General features: G+C 41.5%; 1 protein-coding gene across 1 annotated transcript; it reads left to right on the top strand.

Annotated features, from left to right (window-relative positions):
• Positions 1-846: 846 nt before the first annotated feature.
• Positions 847-18,483, top strand: LAPTM4A (lysosomal protein transmembrane 4 alpha). Its single transcript, XM_059405190.1, has 7 exons — positions 847-1,134; positions 9,720-9,840; positions 13,456-13,532; positions 13,639-13,761; positions 16,179-16,274; positions 16,810-16,908; positions 17,870-18,483. The coding sequence occupies exons 1-7, from the start codon at positions 1,024-1,026 to the stop codon at positions 17,942-17,944; spliced, it is 702 nt and encodes a 233-aa protein (XP_059261173.1). The 5' UTR covers positions 847-1,023; the 3' UTR covers positions 17,945-18,483.
• Positions 18,484-20,377: the final 1,894 nt, after the last annotated feature.

Below are 20,377 nucleotides of genomic sequence, written 5' to 3'. Positions count from 1 at the left end.
CCTGCGGCTTTTCGCTACCTACAACAGAGCTGTACAGAGTTCTACAAAGATAGATGGGCAGCCCACATAGAATCAGGATACCCAGAAAGGTGTGTCAGACTGTTTTTTCACTGAAGTCACCCAGTAACCTTTTGGCCCATTTTAATGTGTTTCACAATTTTTCCCAGTAAAACTCACTCTTACCGGTATAAACCCAGCAACTAAGCAGTTCTTCCACTTTATTTTGCTTTTCTTTTCCTCAATCCTCTTGCCTCCTAGTTGCCTGAGTTAGGTGGTATTTCTTTGCTCCCACCAAGAAGCCTTCAAAGTGAGGGAGTAGCGTTAAACTAAACCTAATTCCTCGGACCAGCCCCCAACCTCCACTCTCCGGCGAGGAAGGCCCCCAGCCGGGATTAGCCCCGCCCCTTTCTACTGGCACCGCCCCCGGTCCGCCAAATAATCGAGCTGCGCGCAAAGGTCACGTGAGCGGTCTCGGTCCCGTGACGCCTGCGAGGCAGTACGTGGCGGACATCACTCAACAAATCCGTTCGTGCCCGTTTCTACCACCAACCCATCTCGTCTATTCCTCTACCAATTAAATGCCTCTTTTCTTGCCGCTCTCGTCCTAGGGATGGTAAACTACCAGGTTACCCCGAACCTTTTTAGGCCTTCGAGCCAGCCCCTGCCCTCACATAAGAGGCGGGGATCGTTTAGCCCTGAGGCGAGTCGCGCTTCTGATTGGGCGTGACGTTTTGTCAATCTCCAAGTTTTTCCAATCAGGGGCCGAGTTCACCCAGCTTTCCTCTCTTCCATTGGCCTGTGCGCGAGGAGGGTGGAGGAAGAGGGGTAAACCGAGGTCGCGCGAGAGCGCCGCTCGGCACTCAGTGCGCAGGTGCGAAGGAGCTGGCTGGGGCCCGGGCCGGGGGCGGGCTTGAAGACGCGTCGTTTGGTGTTGGAAACTGTGGCACAGCTATCTGGGTTCGACCTTTGGGCGGAGAGCGTTTGTCAGGGGCCCATCCGAGAACGAAGCTTGTGAGATTCCCGATGGTGTCCATGACTTTCAAACGGAGCCGCAGCGACCGGTTCTACAGCACCCGGTGCTGCGGCTGTTGCCATGTCCGCACCGGGACGATCATTCTGGGGACCTGGTACATGGTAAGGGCGGGCGGGGCTGGAGGGTTGGGGCTCAGGGGAATGCGCATGAGCGGGAGGTGGGGGAGCCGGGTCTGAAAGGAAGGGAGTGTTTATCGGGAGGGGTGGGACTGAAAACGGGGTGTTGGGTGGGGCGAGAAGGCATAAGGGAGTCTCTTTTTAGGGTGCTGTAACTTCGAGAGAAGGGACTGCGGCCGGGAATCGGAGTGGGGGTGGGTGGGGATGGGGAGGTTGTTCCTTAGCTCCAGTTAGAGGAGAAGATCGGAGTGGGGAGAAGCAGAGGCTCTGTGGGCGGGCGGGGGAGGGGATGGAGAGTAGGGGGTAGGTGGGAGGGATGAGGATACTGGAATTTGGTGGGGAGTTCTGGAAACTACCTGATTTCGGTCCTCTTTGTACTGATCACGGGATCAGAACACTCTTCCACCTATGCTCCCTGGAATTTTTTTCTTTTCCCGGTACCAAACAATTAGAAATGGACCTTGAGAAGTGCAGCCTGGTTTCGACGTTGTCTTGCCTGGAAGGAAATCGAAAGATCCAGCTGTAACGCAGTTGTCTGTGCTTCCTGGTCTTGACTTGTTCCGTGGTGTTTGTGATGGAGGCAGAAACGCCTCTGTTGTAAATCTGGAGATTCTCCTGGAGGCAGTGCCTTTTGCCAGGATTTACGCTCGATCTGCCTTTTCCTGGTGCAACTAACTCCTGCCCATTAGACGCTTTTTATTCCGTTCTTTAAGAGACCTTTATTGAATGAAGCCTTCTCTGTTCTGGCCACATACACTAGCATTTCCTGGGTTCCAAGATCTATGTAATTCTATGTCATGACCAAATGGACAGTGTTATTGGTTGCGTTTTTGAGATTTCTTACACCATCTCCAGTTTCCCTACACTTTGAAGCTAATTTGTGACTGGTGGGATAGCTTTAGGCTATAATGACTTCACTGAAGCTTTGACAAACTTCTCATACTATTGACTTCATTGTCTGCTTTCACAGTGACTTTGCTGTTTTTGTAGGGGTTTTTTGCTGTTTTGTTTTGGCATGAAGGATTGTGTCATTAATGGTAGTGTGTGGTTTCTGTTAACTTCTGTGAACTAGAAAAAAAGAAGGAAAGGCTTTATCACATTCTTTTTGCGTTTCTCCGTTATCATTACTTCCCTACCCAGTGCCTTGAAGTCATTACCATTTGAACAAACATCTGATGAGAATAAACTTAAGCAAATACTGTTTCCTGGCTGACCCCCAGGGGACTACTTCCGACCAGCGGATTATTTCTGACCACTCTGTTTTGTTTTATAGTTTTGATTTATTGTTCTATATTCTTTGTTTTACATTAAAAACAACAAAACTTGGGGCGCCTGGGTGGCTCAGTGGGTTAAAGCCTCTGCCTTCAGCTCAGGTCATGATCTCAGGGTCCTGGGATCGAGCCCCACATCAGGCTCTCTGCTCAGCAGGAGCGTGCGTCCTCCTCTCTCTCTGTCTGCCTGCCTCTCTGCCTACTTGCGATCTCTGTCAAATAAATAAATAAAATCTTAAAAAAAAAATAAAAACAAAACTTGAATGTGTAGGCTTATTTGCTTGTTTCTAGGTTTAATAGCTCTTAGTTTATATTAATATATTTAATATTCAGAAGCATCATCTTATTGGTATAATTGCATCAGATTTCTCCTCAAAAATTCCCTTTTTAATATTTTAACTGATTTGTAATATTGGACATTAAGCAGTTAATGGCAGTAACAGCATTGTATTTCTAACTTCGGTTTCTCTCCATTTTGCTCAGGATTTGGGTCTTTAGTTTCTTTTGTTAGTCCTTAGTTTTGCCTTCCATTCCCATAGATGAATCATTCAAATCTTTAGGGTCCTCAGTCCTCTTCCTCAACCACCCCTACCTCATCTGTAGAAGATGACCTCCCTCCTACTGAACTGAGAAATTGTGTCCACCAGCTGGGACTCTTGCCTGCAAACCTAATCTTCCTGTTTCTTCTCAGATTCTTCTCTCCATTCACAGAACAAAGGATTTCTAACTCCTCCTCAAGAAGGAAATAACCACTATCCCAATTTCAACCATCTGAATATAATTGGCTGTATTTCTTCCCAGTTTTTTCTAGGCAGATTTTTTTTTTTCTTAGTGCTGTGGGCTCAGCTCATAAAAATGGAAAGGAATAGCAGGAAAAAATACGAATTATATACAGCAAAACCCAAAATGCAGGGAGAAAAACTTCAGTAAGGGCATTTATTCTCCACTGGAAGCACTTGATGTGAAAACGTTTTACACCTCCCCCTTTTTCCTTGCTTTAGTTTTCACAGTTTTAGTAGGAGGCCGTTCTTCTGTTGCATAGAGTTTGGGGTTAGCAGAACATTGTAAGCTTCTAAAATCAGTCTGTCCCTACATAAGGAATTTACTGATATTTGCAGTGTAAAAGTCTTTAGTGGACATATAAAAAGAATGAATTACAGGGATCATTTGTTATCTTTTATATTTCTATTAACCTGCCACACAAAGGATCTCAAATGTTCTTGTCTTGAAAATATCTGCCGTTAAGATACAGTATTACAGCGATTTTTGGAGCACATACACAAAAATGAAACTTAGGAGAAGGTGATCGTAACATCAGATTCTAATTGGATGAAGGACTGGGAAAAAGCCATTGGTTTTGCTGGTGACTTTAAAAAGTGTGGCTTCAGTACCACAGCAATATAAAAAAAACAATTTCGGCTGATTGGGAAGGCATGTAACCTTTCAGAGAACAAGACCACCTACACAAAAGTGTAGTATAATACCTCTAAACAAAGAGGACTTTTCCAAACAGTGTATTTTGTTGCTGGAAGCTTCTTTATAAGACAGAAGTAATAAGAGCTTGAGTGAGATAGAATGCCACTTCCTCCTCCATTACCTTATCAAGGATCCTTGCTTCCTCGGTTTCAGGTAGGAGGATATTTATGATCCTCTTTTTTTTTTTTTTTGATTTTATTTATTTATTTGACAGAGATCACAAGTAGGCAGAGAGGCAGAGAGAGAGAGAGAGGGGAGGAAGCTGGCTCCCCGCCGAGCAGAGACCCCGACATGGGGCTTGATCCCAGGACTCCGGGACCACGACCGGAACTGATGGCAGAGGTTTCAACCCACTTAGCCACCCAGGCACCCCACTCTTTTTTTTTTTTAAAGATTTTTATTTATTTATTTGAGAGAGAGAGAGATCACAAGTAGCCAGAGAGAGAGGGGAAGCAGGCTCCCCGCCGAGCAGAGCGCCCCATGTGGGACTCAGTCCCAGGGCACTGAGATCATGACCTGAGCCAAAGGCAGAGGCTTAAACCACTGAGCCACCCAGGCACCTCTGTGCTGTTTGAAACCTGGGTTGAGGGGGGCAGCCCTCCCTCCTGCTGGGCCCAAGACACTGTATCAGTGAAGGTATCTGATACAGTGTCGCTGCTTTCCCGCAGCTGGTCTAGTGTTAAGGCCATTCTAACACTGGACACGGTGAACTAAAATATTCTGTGATATTAAGTAGTGCAGCCAGTTTTATGCACCAGAGAGGTACCAGCCCGGAAGTGTTAGCTTTGGCATTTCAGATTGGAAAGAAGCATAATCCCTGGTTAAGGAATACAACATTTCAGAATGAACTCTAGTGTAAATGCTGGCTTTCCTCAAATTGTTTTCTCTGTTGTTCAGCCAGATGATTTTAGGCAAGTTTGTTACGTAGTATAAGTTCAGATGTTCATTGAGTAATTGAAAGTAGGCTTATAAGTGGGCTGTAGGACTTTCCTCCTTGGTTGATGTCCTGTTACAAGAATACATTGTGAACATTTGTAATAATTTTAGGTCTTGAAAAGACTTAATATATGGCTATTTTTTCATGAATGTCTCAGACATAGTCTGAAGTTTATAACTGGAAGAGAAGTGAAGACAGCTCTTCTCAAGCTCGGTTCCTTACCTCCCTTGTTCCTGTTAGTGTAAATAAGAGTAAAGCCTGTTTATATTTCAAAGTTAGTATTTTTCCTCAAACACACTTTTTTGTGCCTCAGTAGTTTCGCATGTACTATCTCTTCTCCCTCCCCCCCCCCCAGTCATTTTTAAAATTTTTTTTTGTTAAAGATTTTATTTGAGAGAATGAGAGAGAGGGAGAGAGAGCATGAGAAGGTGGGGGGGATGGGTCAGAGGGAGAAGCAGACTCCCTGCTGAGCACGGAGCCCCATCCTGGATTTGATCCCGGAACTCCAGGATCATGACCTGAGCCAAAGGCCGTTGCTTAACCAACTGAGCCACCCAGGCGCCCACCCCCTCAAGTCACTTTTTAAAAAATTTTATTAAAGAACATGGCATATATAAAGAACAGTGAGATAGTATTAACATCTCCCATTTCCTCATCACCTAACTGTGACTGCTAACAACAGTTTGCCAATTCTGTTTAATTTTTTAGTGGTTAGCTCAGATGTTCTGTTGAAGCTTTTCTTGTTTCCCAGCTGGAGAGATTGGATTTCCTCACTGTATACCTGGAAAAGTTTTACATACCACTTGTATGAGCTTATTAAATAGTACTTATTACACAATTACTATTTTATTTTTCTCCCCCCACAAGATGTTCTCCTTGAGGGAAAAGGATGATAGATCTTACTCTATAAAATGTGTATAGTAGCTAGCTTGTTAATTAGAACATGTGAAGTATTCATTAGACTTTTGTAAGATAATAATTGTCTCCTTCCCAGAGTAGTAGGAATAAGTAATTTGAAACTGCACGTACCAGTAAACAACAGGAGGTTTATATGTGTGTGAAACATTTAACAATTTATAGAGATCGCCTTTTTGATCTTTATCTGCTGAAAATGCTTCAGTGACTAGCAGTAAAGATTCTTCCTGCCTGTGAGACCCTTATCAGGATGCCCTGAAGCACGTACGTTGTTTTAATTACAGTCTCAGCAGATACTGGGCTGTGGCAAAACATACCGTGGGAACTTAAAGAATAATGATTTAAAACAAAAACCAGCTCCTGGGGAATCTTCTGGGATGGGTGTGGCAGTGAGATGAGAAAGCAAAGAGGAATTCCTTTCTGGAGGCGGAGTACTTCCTGGGTCTGATAACTGTTCCTTTGTGACAAGTAAAATCTAGGCAACTGGTTTTTGTAATTGTTTACTTATACAAGGTGTATGGGAGGCTTGCAAAAATAATGCAAATCAAATAATTTGACCCAGTTTAACAGGACTGCTTCCACATTGAATGGTATGTCCAAAGCCCATGCCATTGACATATTTGCTGTGTTCTGTATCTCGGTATTATGAGGTTTAGAAGTTAATCATTATTTTAATTACATTGTTGTTTTCTTTCCTGAATAAATAAAAGGAAAAAAAATCAACTGGGAATAAAGATTCTGAAGTTGTACAGAATGCTATTTGCAGAGAAATAAATCTTTTATCAGGAATTTTACATTGTAAGACCATAAAATTGATTTTTTGAAAAATGCTCTGTGGAACTTAGAAATATCGACTGTGATCAAAAGTAGATAGCACAGGGCCTAAATACGAGCACAGGATGGGTGCTCAGTTTCAGATCACAAGGAGGATTTTCCAGGCTAATGCTTTAAAATGTAAGTTGAAGTTCTAATGATTATAGTGATCTAATGGTATATAATTAACTCAGTGAAGATTCAAATTGTGTGAGCTTATAAAGAAGTAACACTGCAGTTTATTTTATCATTTCTTGGTCTTTTTGATTAGAGCTGTGATTTCATACTCAGGGTTGTGACAGTGAAATGAAGTTTGAATTGTCACTAATACTACAAGAAGATAATAGTGGATGAATCTGTGGCTTATCCATGTAAGAGAAAATAGATTTTGTAAGTCCTACATGCAATTAAAGTATTTAGGAGTTGGATTTTCCTTTCCTAAATATTTTATTTATGGAATTTATATTTAGGAAGGGAAAATTAAACTCAAATATTTTCGGTTGTGTCATTTCCTTCATTTAGTCATTGAGTTTGTGTTTTTCTTGAAATGAGAATTTTTTTTTCTGTATTGTGCAGAGCTTTTTAACTATAACCATATTATTGTTAGCACAGAATAATTTGCTGAATTGATTTCACACTGATTTTCATATACAGCATCTATAAGGTTTCAGTAGATATATCTAATTGCTCAGTAACTAATTCACCTAGTTGGATGAACTCCTGTTCATACACCACATGGTGGCCAAAACCCATTGCAATGAATTTGGAAAAAGCCAGCCTTCAACCAGGGAGCCTCCTTGCAGTTTTGATTGTCCTTGGTAAGACCTTTCAGGAATTGAAGGATAAAGTACCTTGCTTTTGAGCATTTACTGAACATAATTTATTTGGACAATAAAGTTTATGAACATTTTATAACTTTAGATAATAGTTTCTTTTGGAGAGACCTCGAAACAGGAGTTGCTTAGGAAAATGGGTATAAGTGATCATGTGGCGCTCCAAAGCAGGTTGTCTTAAAAAGGACCAGGTTTGTATCCTAGCTCTGTCCTCTACTGTCTCAGTGAATTTATCACAAGTTATTTTCACTTGCTGAAACTTCGTTTTCTTACCTGCAAATGGGCTTTAGTAGAGGTTGTGAAGAATGAGTGAAGTGATACATGTGACTATCTATGCCTGCTGTACTGCTGTATAGTATATCCTCAGTAAATGTCAGTTGATTCTGAGTTCAATATTGCGACATTGGATAGATCTCCTAGTCTTATTGAATGATAGAAATTGGGTTGCTTGTCTTAGAGAATGTAAAGTGCCTTCAACTGAGAAACTGTTATTTCCCATTCAGGACAACAGAAGAGAGCTGCGTAACAGAGTTTGTTTAAAGTACTGTTGATGATAAGGCTCTAATGTTCTTAAAAGTATCATATTCAGATTTCACAAAGGGAAGAGGATGGGTTTGTGGACTTTGAGACAGGGAAGCCTAACTGCAGTCCGAGGTGGTTTTCTGTATTGAACCATTAACGGTACTGTTTTTGAGCACCTCAGGGTCAGGGTGCCTCCTGGGATACTGCCCGGATTCACTAACCTCTAGAGGCATAAATAATTTCTTCTTTAAATAGAGTTAGACCATGGTAGATTGGGAAAATTCACCAGATACTATGATGGAATTTCAGCAAGAAGCTTGACAAAAACTCAAGATGTTTCTCTGAAAGTGGTAAAGAATTTTATTCAAAAATTGCTAGTTAATGCGAAGAGGACAGCCTCTGGCCCCTCCTGTGCTTGGCCCTCTTCTCTTTTACTAGTGACTGAGATGGAGATACTGATACACACTGATCATATTTTGAAATGCTGGAAGCTAAAAGAGCTAGGAAATCTGTAGGGTGTCCAAATCTAGGTCCGGAACCTCTTGACAGGCAAGAGCACAGTACAGTGGAATTCACTGCAAATGTATAAGGGCTTATGCTTGGGCCTCTGAATCTACCTGTACAGGTTCCAGTGGTAGCTTAGCAGGATCAAGTGTGAAAAGGAATTAAGGGTTTGGGGGGGTTAACTCTCTCATGACGTTCAACAAATTGATGGAGCCAGTGAGATTTCAGGCTGTGCTAGTTGAAATTTGTTAACTTCGGCTCTAGGAACTGAGATCTCTGTGCTCTGTGACCAGCTGATCTTACCTCATTTTCGTGGCATGTCCAACAAACTGGTGCATGTGTGCAGGAGAGCAGAAAGGAGGTAGTGAGGTAGCTGGACAGTGCTTAAACCATTGGAGAAATGCTTGAAATACCTGAATGTTTATTCCAGCAAAGATTGTTTGGAGTCCTGCATCAGCTCCCCTTAAGTATTAGGGGAGCACTTACTGAAAAAGGGGAGCATGTTGTTTTAAAGGATAGAATTAAGGCCAGTAGGTGAAAGTGAAAATGACCTAGTTAAAATCTCAGAAAGGTTTTTAAGCATTTGAGTCAGGCCTAAGAGGAAATTAAATAGTTTTCTCTAGTTAGATAAGACGCACTGTAGAGGAGTGTGAGGGTTATCTGATGGATCACTGTTTACTTAACTGATGGGTATTATATTTATCTGATGGATAAGGATGTTGGGTGAACTGTAGTTTCTTCCAGACTGAAAATTCTGAAACTGGTGTGTGAATAAATACATGACTGAATACGAACAGTTTGTAATGATTCCTTTTAAATGTTTTGCCATTTTGTTTTGCTATTTATTAATACAGGTTCAGTGAAGACATTTATTTTCTGAAATATTTAAGTTTATACTTTAAGATAAATACTTATTTTTAGAGTGATATTGCATATTTTATCTGTAGGTAGTCTACTATTTTTCTTTTCTTTTCTTTCTTTTTTTTTTTTTAAGATTTTATTCATTCATTTGAGAGAGACTGAGCACAAGCAGGGGGGAGAGGCAGAGGGAGAGGGAGAAGCAGGCTCCCCACTGAGCTGGGAGCCCGAGGTGGGGCTGGGATCCCAGGATATGGAGATCATAGCCTGAGCCAAAGGCATATGCTTAGCCATTTGAGCCACCCAGGTGCACCAGTCCGCTACTATTTTCTTTCTTTGTTACTGCAACTAGAACAGTTTAAACACGGGAAGGCATCTAAAGATTGTGGTGAAGACTGTTCCCTGATTAATAATATAATTGATAATGTCTTATCTTTCCAGGTGATAAACCTATTGATGGCAATTTTGCTGACTGTGGAAGTAACTCATCCAAACTCAATGCCAGCTGTCAACATTCAGTATGAAGTCATTGGCAATTACTATTCATCTGAGAGAATGGCTGGTACGTTTTTAGTTGAAAACATCTCCTGCTAATTACATACACACACAAAAGTATTTAGAGGATGGATTAAATTGTATTTAAGTTATTCTGCTTGCTGAGGCATAACAGTATTTTTTGTGGGGTTTTCAAAGATACTCAGTGAGAATTATAATTGAGCACTTCTGGCCAGAAAATGTTACGGACTACTAGAAGATTTTTTGAGAAATATACATTGTATACCTTGATTCTTGTCAGTGCTGTGGACGTACGAAGAAATTACAAAAAGACTTGTAAGCCTTTAAGGTCAGCTGGCAAGTATAGTAGAAAATGGGAACAAATAGGCTTACAGGAAAATAGGAAATACGAATTATTGGAAAATTTGCTGATTATCTTTTGCTCGGGGTCACAATTCTAAATAATATTTCAATCATTTGGATGAAGGAAGACAGTGTTGAAGTTAAAAATAGAAGATGTTCATGGAAATTACCTTTTTAAACATTTTAATTCTGTGATAGCATTTTCATTGTTTATCTTTCTCTGAAATACACATGCAGAAAAATTCTAGTTAAGATTTTATATTGGGTGCCTGAGTGGCTCAGTCCGTTACGCGTCTTCAGCTTGGGGTGTGATCCCAGGGTCCTGGGATTGAGTACTGCCTTTGGCTTCCTGCTCAGCAAGGAGTCTGCTGCTGCTTCTGCTCCCCCCCCCCCCCCCCCGCTCATGATCTCTCTCTCTCTCTCTCAAATAATAAAAAATAAAAAAGATTTCATATAATAAATGTTAGAAATTTAATATTTGAACAGAAAATTTTGCCTCAAGCTTTTCAGTGCAAAGTTTTTCATGTTTAAAATTTCACTTCAGAAAAATTTTCTGAGTACTCATGTCTGTAATGTTACAGGATCCAAGTTATATTTTTAGGTTTATTGGTTTTTATTATAAATTCTTGATTTTCATTACATTTGTGATCCTCTCGGATAAATGTATCAAGTTGTTTTTAAAACAAATTTGGTGGTTAATTCACTCACTGTCCAGAGGGCTAACTGCTGTTTCTAGGATTCAGGTAGAGTTTTGTGGCCATCTGTTGACATTGTAGTATGAAAACACTAAAATTTGTTCACACTGTTTAAATGCTATTTTAACGAGTCTTCTGATTGTCTCTTCAGATACATAATCCTTTACTTCTGTTGTCAAATGTCATAAAAGAGGTACTGAGTACTTACTAGAAACATCCTTCCTGGCATTTGTTTTTTCTTCCTGAGTTAGTCTATTTCTATTTAAAAACCAAAATAACTGGGGCACCTGGGAGGCTCATTGGGTTGTGCCTCTGCCTTTGGCTTAGGTCATGATCTGATCTCAGGGTGCTGGGATCAAGCCTCACATTGGCCTCTCTGCTCAGCAGGGAGCCTGCCTTCCCCTCTCTCTTTGCCTGCCTCTCTGCCTCCTTATATCTCTGTCTGTCAAATACATAAATAAAATCTTTTAAAAAACCTCAAAATAACAACAATGTATAAAATGTTAGTTTTTAATGGCTGTTATTTTGTACTTTAGGCCGTAAAATTATGCACAACCTGCTATTATCAACATTTTTTCCAGCATGCAGTGTCAGCGTGTGTTTCTCTTAAAATCAAGGTGTAGAAAAAGATTCATGGCTATTGACATTCTTGGAGGTCTGTACAACCGACCGCCTTGGCTTGAGCTGCCGGGATGGGGTCACAGGTTTCCTGCATGTTGTGTGAGTGCCGTGCCTGCTATAGAGAGAATCAGACACATTCGTTACTGTACTGGTGTTGATTACGGTTCTGCCAGAGCCTCTATTCTTGACAGTATAAAAATGCATAATACTTAGTCATACGGTAGTTTGTGTCTCTTTGGAAGTGGAAAGTTGACTTTCCCATGACCCAGTGTTATAATGGCAAGTTAAGTTCTGATCATTGGCCTGCCAGCTGATTTTATTTTTATTTTCATTTTTATTCATTTGAGAGAGAGACAGTGAGAGAGCACGAGAGGGAGGTCAGAGGGAGAAGCAGTCTGCCCGTGGAGCTGGGAGCCCGATGCGGGGCTTGATCCCGGGACTCCTGAGCTGAAGGCAGTTGCTTAACCAACTGAGCCACCCAGGAGCCCCTGTTTTTATTTTCAAGATGATTTTTTTTAAGAGAGGAAGAGAGAGAGAGCATGCACTGCACAAGCTGAGAGAGCGGCGGAGGGAGAAGGAGAAGCGTACTCGCTGCCGAGCAGGGCGCCGGTGCAGGGCCTTATCCCGTGACCCTGAGATCATACCCAATCCAAAGGCTGACACTTAACCTCCTGAGCCACCCAGATGCCCTGACCTGCTGGCTGATTTTAAATAAAAAGGTTCATGGTTAGTTATTTTTAATCAGCTGAACAGTATGGGATGAGATGCTTCTGCAACATACGCAATCTGTTTTTCAAATAAGAATTTAACTTCATATTCACGTTGTTATTGGGTGAACACTTGACGGCCCCCTGGAGGAGCTTCTTAAATGTGGTGGTGGCTGGAAACTTGAGGTTCATATCTGGGTCCTTAGCCCTCATATTTTGTTTGCTTTATTGAGCGGAGCGTCTCTTGTTCTCAGTATCTTACATGTATTTTTCACCTGTCCTCCCATTTCTCCCCTATTTTGCTATAGGGCATCTGGAGGATACTCTGTATCCTCTTAGAAAAATGTGAAGAGGGCTGTTCTTAACCTAATTTAGTGCCGGGTATCAGTGATGCTTGTACTACTGACAAGTGACAAGGTGATCTATGACAGTTATCTAATAGTGGGAATATTCAGCAGTTACTCAGTTATCCATCATTATTAGTACCCTTCTGGTTCTTAATCTCTATCCAGAGGCAAAGAATTAACTTCAGATCTGTGCTAAGAAACTCAGGTCGTGTGTGACTTAGTATTGTTGAGCTTACTCTGGTGGTTTGTGAGGCAGTTAATGAACTTGGATAATGCGGAGGAAGCAGACAACTTGAGAGGGAGGTGGGGAACAAAGAAAAGGCCTGTAAAGTAGTAGAGAAATCATGAGGAGGAAATGAGAAGCAGTGAGTTCACATGTTGGGATGGGGGAGAGGAGGTTAATGGAGAACCTTGAATTTTTGATTGTGCATTTTCTCTGGGGCTGGAGGTGGCAGGTGTAATGCTCTGTATTTAATACATGTGTGTCTTTCAAGCAAGTACCAACCTTTCCCTCCTGTGGAACCCTGCTTCGCTCACAAGACCCAGCTTGTGTCATTTCTTTGTATTTTTTTCCTGATTCCCCAGGGAAAGCCAATTGTTCCTGGTATAGCACTTGCCACTTTGGATTTTAATTCTCAATTCGCATGCCTTCAGACTCTTAGACCCTGGGCAGAAATCTGTCTCCTTAGCTGAGTGGTGAATGATAAGAGTCAGTGAGTTATAGCCAATTTAATAAACAGGAAAAACAAAGTCATGAATTCTTCAAGCATCATTACTTAATGCCGAGACATTTTTTTTCTTAACATGCCTTGGTCTTAAATATTTTCATAGCTCATCCTAAAAATACTAATTTTTTAAGCTAGCTTTAAAACGTTATTTTGTCATGAAGAGTCTTGTTCTTTTTGTTATGTAAGTAGCTTAATTAGATTTTCTGTTTCTGTTTTCTTAGATAATGCCTGTGTTCTTTTTGCCGTCTCTGTTCTTATGTTTATAATCAGTTCAATGCTGGTATATGGAGCAATTTCTGTAAGTATCCTATATTTTTGACTTCTAGAGTTTGACCTTTACTGAGTAGTACTTAATAATTTCATATTTGTGTTGTGATGTTGTGGTTGTTCTCTTTTGTCTTCAGTATCAAGTGGGTTGGCTGATTCCATTCTTCTGTTACCGGCTTTTTGACTTCGTTCTCAGTTGCCTGGTTGCTATCAGTTCTCTTACTTACTTGCCAAGAATCAAGGAGTATCTGGATCAATTAGTAAGTGTGTATGCTAGTCTAGTGTTTTTTCTTTAAGTAAAATACTTAAATAGAAATTTTGAGTCCCCTTTAGGTACTATTCTTATTTTAATTACCCTACTTTTAAAAACTGCTTTAAAATAATTACTACTATTCTTAATTACCATGTTGAAACCAATAAGATACAGGTAGAATACCCTCTTACTATACCATTTGGATATTGCAGCATTAAAAGTCTCTAAAGACGGATGTCATGGAGTCTAAGGAGTAGGTCAACTTCAGTTTTGAGTATACTGGTATAATTTGGCTCTAGAGGTTTCTCGCTCTGTTCAGAGGTGGAGCAGTCCCGTGAACCCCTTAGTAAGCTGAAGTCTTGTAAATGTTTTCTCAGACCCCCCAGATACTCTTCTCAGTCTGCTCCGATATCCGAGGGCACGCCTTGCTAACAGAGGCACAGAGTAAATTGAGGTAAAGCACAGATGCCCACCGACAAAGTTCACTGCTCCGGCGGCTGGATGCTGAGATGCTGGGTGGAGCTCTCGCTGCCTGGAGTCCAGATAAATGAAAGTTCTTGTCAAAAGTGCTGTGTTGTATGAATTTTCTCCCTGCTTCCAGATTTCCTGCCTAGTCCATTTTGCATACCACCAAATTTATCATTCATTCATTAGATGTTTATGTTAATGTATGAGGCACTTTGCTGCATTCTTGGGATACATCGGTAGAACCAGTGAAGGAATTGGAAAATTGGCAGTTACTGCATTAAAACAGTGGTAAAAGGCTGTGAAGGAGAAGGGTGAGCTGCGTGAGTGGGTGTCACAGGGTGTCAGATGTGGGCTGGGAAGCCAGACTTGAATTGCACTCATGAGTCTGAGTGGGAATGAAGACAGGGAAGATACAGAAGCAGATGTTCCAGGTCACAGAGACCCCTCGAGGTGGGAAGGAACATTCTGTGTGTAGTCAGCTGACTATAAGGTGACCATGGTGATCGTGACCATGGTGGCTGGCACATAGATTAAGGGGGGGAAGCAAAGCAGCATGTGATGAACTGGAGAGAAGCAGCTGGGGACAGGGCCTAGTGTCCTGGTTGGCCATGGTCAGAAGGTTCCTCATTCTAGATCTCTCTTGCCATGTCTGGCTAAAAAATTGGAAACCACCTGAATGAAAGCCGTTGCATTCCCCCATGAGCTAGTCCCATTTAGTTTTTGTCTCTTTATAAATGAAGTCTTAAAGCAGAGTTTTGTCCCAAGGAGACATTTAGCTAGGGTTTGGAGTTGGTGTGTGGGTACTTTGTTATTTTTTTGGTCCTTTGGGATTTTTGCATGCTGCTTTTTTATAAAAATTATTTGGGCCTTTGTGTTGACATTTCCATTAAAAAATGTGTTTTCAAAAATTAGATGAGCTTTAACGGAGAACATAGATTGAATTTTTTTTACTATTCTTTTACAGACCCCAATGGTTTCTCCTTCTGTTATAGTTATTTGGTCTCTCAGACTGGCAAGTTCCTTCCCTGTTGGCCGGCTTTTAAATCTTTAATTATTATTTCATAATGCCCTTCTGAAACCCAGCTCACTGACTTGTATGTACACAATAAATGCTAAGTAACTATTTGATTAAATGAAGTTGACCCTTCACAGTAGAGTGCATTATGTCTGCAGTGAATCACAGAAGTCTGCGTGCTTTTGTAACCGGCGGCATGCCTTCTTTTTGCCCCTTTCTGAGGAGTATTGAGACTGATGATTGGCTTTTAGAAAAATTAATTTCCCGAGGTAGGATTAAATGACCCCATGAAACTTAGGTAAGTCTTAGCACCTCCTGACCTGGTGACTCAGGGACTAATCTGTAGTTGTATACAGGAGATAGTGTATTTCCAAAGGCCAGAAAGATGTAGAATAGTGAGAAGTAAAGAGAAGATGAGCTCAGTATGCTGGACAGCAGTATTCAGATGTGGGTGGCATTTCAGTGGCGTGCATTAGTGAGGATGACACTTAAAGGTACCACGAGTTAAGTTCTGTTCGTAAGTTTTTATTGGAAGTCAGTTCTGACTTTGGTGCCTTTTCTTTGTATTTCTAAGATGCTCTCTAGGCTCTGGTGAAGTGCAAGTTGTGTGTATGTGTTTAATTAATAAACTTCATGGTTTAGAGCAGTTTTAGGTTATCGGCAAAACTGAATGGAAAGTGCCCACCTCCCACTCCCCCACTGTCCACATCCTAAACCATAGTGGTCCATCTGTCACAAGTGATGGGCCTGCACGGACATGTCATCATCACCCAGAGCTCATAGCTTACTCGAGGGTTTACTTGTGCTGTACATTGTGTAGGTTTGGGCAAGTGTGTAGTGACGTAAAGTAGTCACTGTGGTGTCAAACAATAGTTTCACTGCCCTAAAAATCCTTTCCAGTCTGCTTGTTCACCTCTCCTCTCCCCGGCTTTGTTTTATAGCCTGATTTTCCCTACAAAGATGACCTCCTGGCATTGGACTCCAGCTGCCTTCTCTTCATTGTTCTTGTGTTCTTCGCCTTATTCATCATTTTTAAGGTGAGTTGCTGACTAAATGTTTGGGCAGCCAGTTAGACTGAGACACTGTCTAAGCCTTTTCGTTGCCTTTTCTCCTTAGAGTTCACAGTTAGGGGACAGTGTTGACTCTGACATAGTAGTAAAGGTAGCATCTGAGGGATGTCCTCCCTTTTGTTTCCAGAGAGTGTTTGGAAATGCCAGGATCCTTCCTAGTGTAAGGCACATCATGTTTTTGGAAGTAGTTCATGATTTCATTGAAAATCTATTAAAATTCCAAAGGTTCAGAGATGGAATTTCTTTTGTAGCACAGTGGTTACCAGACCTGAAGTAAAACCCCCGTTCTGGTTTGTCTAGAAAATCCTATCAGTGAAACTTGTAATAGTTAAGTGTGAGCAGGTCGGGAAAAGGCCTGGCCTGTGCTAGGTTCAGATGGATGTCTGTTCCCTTCTCCACGGAGCATGCGTCCGGGGGAAAGCATACGTCAGCTTACTAACTTTTTAGAGCAGGTGGTCTGTTGAGTTTCTAGAAGATGGAAATTTTGTTTGCATTATTTCAGGCATACCTAATCAACTGCGTTTGGAACTGCTACAAGTATATCAACAACAGAAACCTGCCAGAGATCGCCGTGTACCCTGCCTTTGAAGCACCTCCGCAGGTGAGTGACCTTTTAGTATAGTCCGTCTTATAGTATAGTCAGTAGCCATTATTGATGATTCTCAGAGCCTAGATCTTGACTTGCTCTTCAGTGCCATAGGTATGGTTTCGGGCATGGAGAGCTTTCATCTGCAGGACTGAGCATTTCCCTTTGCAAACCTGGGTGCGTGGGGGAGGGGCCGCCTGCGCTGCTCATTCCATTTCATTCCCTGGAGTCTCCCGGAGGGTTGCATTTTGCAGGGGAGATAAGACAGGAGGCAGCCCTGTGAGCCGTGCCAGGCTCGTGGCTTCTAGAACTTCTGAGGATGGGGCACCATCGTCTGCAGCTTGTGTTGCTTTCAGAAAACATCCCCACTGTTGGAAGGGGAAGCTGATTTTTCTGTGGGGAGATGAATGTCATGGGTTCTGTGAGTCTGTGGGGAGGCCTACTTCTAGGGGCTCTTTAGTTGCTGCTGTATTAGCTCTTCCTGGTTTTCAACATGTAGAATGTATGTGGCGAGTGTAGGGCCAGCTTGTCACACTTGGAGTCACTTGGCTGGAATGCCCCTCCTACACAGATGTGGCCTTTACCCCGGAAGAAGTGGTAGAAGCGCCTGATCCAGATTATGGTTGATGAAGTCCAGGATCCAGCATCTTACCAGAGGCTTCCTTTCCTGTAGTTTCGCAGCCCCTGAGGCACTGGTACTTTGTCAGTCACACTGTGGTACCAAAGGACCCTGCCTTTCCTGTCAAGGTGTCCTGGTAGCCTCAGGGTGTGTTCAGAAGCAAAATTCGGCCTCTCTCCCCTCCATCCCTCTGTCTTTAGCGGTCTTGGATCAGATGCTCACCTCCAGTTACCAGTCCTCTCTACGCTCAGGAACTTTTTAGCTCACAAATTCTTCAGCTAAAATCTGAAAGCTGAATTATTCCATGTAGGATTGTAAAGGCGCTTTAAGTCCAATATCATTTTTTTCTCTCTTCAGTATGTTTTGCCAACCTATGAAATGGCCGTGAAGATGCCTGAGAAAGAGCCACCGCCTCCTTACATACCTGCCTGAAGAAATTCTGCCTTTGTCAATAAACCCTATACCAGCTTTTTGTCTTGTTTATTTTACAGAATGCTGCAAACTTGTTTGATATAAAATACATTTTCCTTTGTTTAAGCATTTATTTTCAAACACTAACAAGCCTTTTGGACATCTATTCAAAGTCTTTTTTTTGTGTGTTTTGTTAAGTCTATACATTTTAATAGTATTTGGAGACAATCTAGGTTAAGCAAGAGCAAAGTGCCATTGTTTGCCTTTAATGGGGGGGTGGGGAGGGGGTATTCTCTACACATTCTCTTTTTTAACTTTGCACTTTCTTTATATAATAGTTTGCATTTTGGCTCTTTGCTGCCCTGGATACTTTCAGGAAGAATGACTTAAGTATTCAGGGTGAATGAGTTGGTTATAAGATCTGAAGTTCTCAGCTATGAGAACAGGAACAATACATAACATTTTAACTTTTGACTGTGGAAGATGACGGTTGCATGTTTCTAATTTGTATGTGTTTTCCATCTTTGTGATAAGATGCTTTAATAAATCTCTTAAATATTTACTGTTGTCATTTTTTAAAAAGTCCATTATCCTCTGTTAGATAGAATTTAACATTTTCCATTACAATAAACTCAGACTGTCATGGTCTTCTGGTACTTTGAGAATATATAATGCAGGCTTAACTAGAAAGCATTTATTTAGTCCAGTTACTCAAATATTATTTAAAGTTATGGTGAAGATATTACTTGCATCACAGGCCAGAAATTATTAATGGTTTGTTAGAAAACTTATATGATAAGGTTAGCAAGCTGTGTTTTTATGTAGAATCATTTAATATTTAGTTAACGAGTTCGTCAAGAATAATTCAGTAGGGGCACCTGGGTGGCTCAGTCATTTAAGCACCTGCCTTCAGCTCAGGTCATGATCCGGGCTTCCTGAGATGGAGCCCTTCATGGGGCTCAGTGGGGAGTCTGCTTCTCCCTCTCCCTGCTGCTCCTCCTGTTTGTGCGCTCTGTCAGTTGAACAAATATCTTAAAGAATTCAGTAATTAAAGAATAATTTAAAAATGCCTCAGGTTAGCTTCAGAGAGGAGCCAAAGAGAAAGCAAGCCAACTGCGACTTACAGACCGCACAACTAAAACATTTCTCCTAAAAATACTCCAGCCTGCATCTTGTTAAGAGTGTAGCAATAGTGGCCTCACACACATCGACCATATAGACACATGAACGTATTTGACACATTCTTTAAGGGTTAATGACATTGTTTGACGCAAGGTCACTTTTACAAACACCCGCCACCACCAAAACAAAGAGTAAACTTTATATTTAGGAGGTACAGTTTTGTCTGGGAGTAGACCCATTTTTGGGTAGTATAAGATATTTTACTGGTCTTATGATTTTAGGACATTTGAAAATTAAGGATGATTTTTCTGGGCTAGGTCTCAACTTCATTTCTTTATAAAAAAGAAATCTTGGAGGTCCATGAAGTTTCCTTAGTTACTGTTGGTTTATTTGAGTTCTCTGATGATATTAACCAAACTCTTCCTAGCTTTTTAGTAGTGGTGGGATTACATCCAAATATGAATACATCAGGACCCTGATTTGGTGGGGCACCTTTTAGGACCGGGGTAGGCGTGGCTTTTGCCTGCAATCCATGGCCGAACCCAGTGGGCCCAGCTGGGTATCGTTCCTCCTGGAGGAGAAGTGGTGGGCCTTCATGACCTTTAATCACGACTTCATTTGAAACCGGTTTATCTTCTGGAAAATGACACAGGCCGTAGACTTTATGAAGAACAGTCCCAATGTGTTAAACCTAATCATTTTCCCTAAGGCAGGGGAAAAACTTGCACGATTGTTAAGGGGTCATGTTCCCAGTAAAGGGAAATTTGTTGTCATGTAACAGTTAAATATCCTCAATATGCCAAAATTGTTTGCCTTAAAAAGAATTTTTTTTTTCTTCAGCTAGTTTTGGAGAAAAAATGTTAGTAGATTAGTCTATCTGACTCTGAAATTCAGGTGGAGACAACACTGAAAGATAAACGTTTAGATGTTTGGTCTTTTTATTTTCATTTTTTTTTTAAGGTTTTATTTATTTAACAGAGAGAAATCACAAATAGGCAGAGAAGCAGGCAGAGGGTGGGGGTGGGGGTCAGATCATGACCTGAGCGGAATGCAGAGGCTTAACCCACTGAGCCACCCAGGCGCCCCTTGTTTGTTTGTTTTAAATAATTATTTTTATTAACATATAATATACTATTTGCCCCAAGGGTACAGGTCTGTGAATCATCAGTCTTACACATCTCACAGCACTCACCATTATCACATACCCTCCCCAGTGCCCATAACCCAACCAACCTCTCCATATCCTCCCCTTTCAGCAACCCTCAGTTTGTTTTATGAGATTAAGAGTCTCTTACGGGTTTATCTCCCTCCTGATGCCATGTTGTTTCAGTT

Source organism: Mustela nigripes, chromosome 7, assembly GCF_022355385.1.
Source record: "Mustela nigripes isolate SB6536 chromosome 7, MUSNIG.SB6536, whole genome shotgun sequence".
In the NCBI taxonomy this organism is placed as follows: domain Eukaryota; kingdom Metazoa; phylum Chordata; class Mammalia; order Carnivora; family Mustelidae; genus Mustela; species Mustela nigripes.
The sequence above is the reverse complement of the archived record's forward strand: the minus strand, read 5'-3'. Positions and strand labels throughout refer to the sequence as shown.

Excerpts from the sequence above, each read along its gene's own strand:
- LAPTM4A (XM_059405190.1), top strand. The coding sequence starts at position 1,024 with ATGGTGTCCATGACTTTCAAACGGAGCCGCAGCGACCGGTTCTACAGC. Across the intron at positions 13,533-13,638 it reads TGGTATATGGAGCAATTTCT|TATCAAGTGGGTTGGCTGAT; the intron begins GTAAGTATCCTA and ends TTTTGTCTTCAG. Across the intron at positions 16,909-17,869 it reads CCTTTGAAGCACCTCCGCAG|TATGTTTTGCCAACCTATGA; the intron begins GTGAGTGACCTT and ends TTCTCTCTTCAG.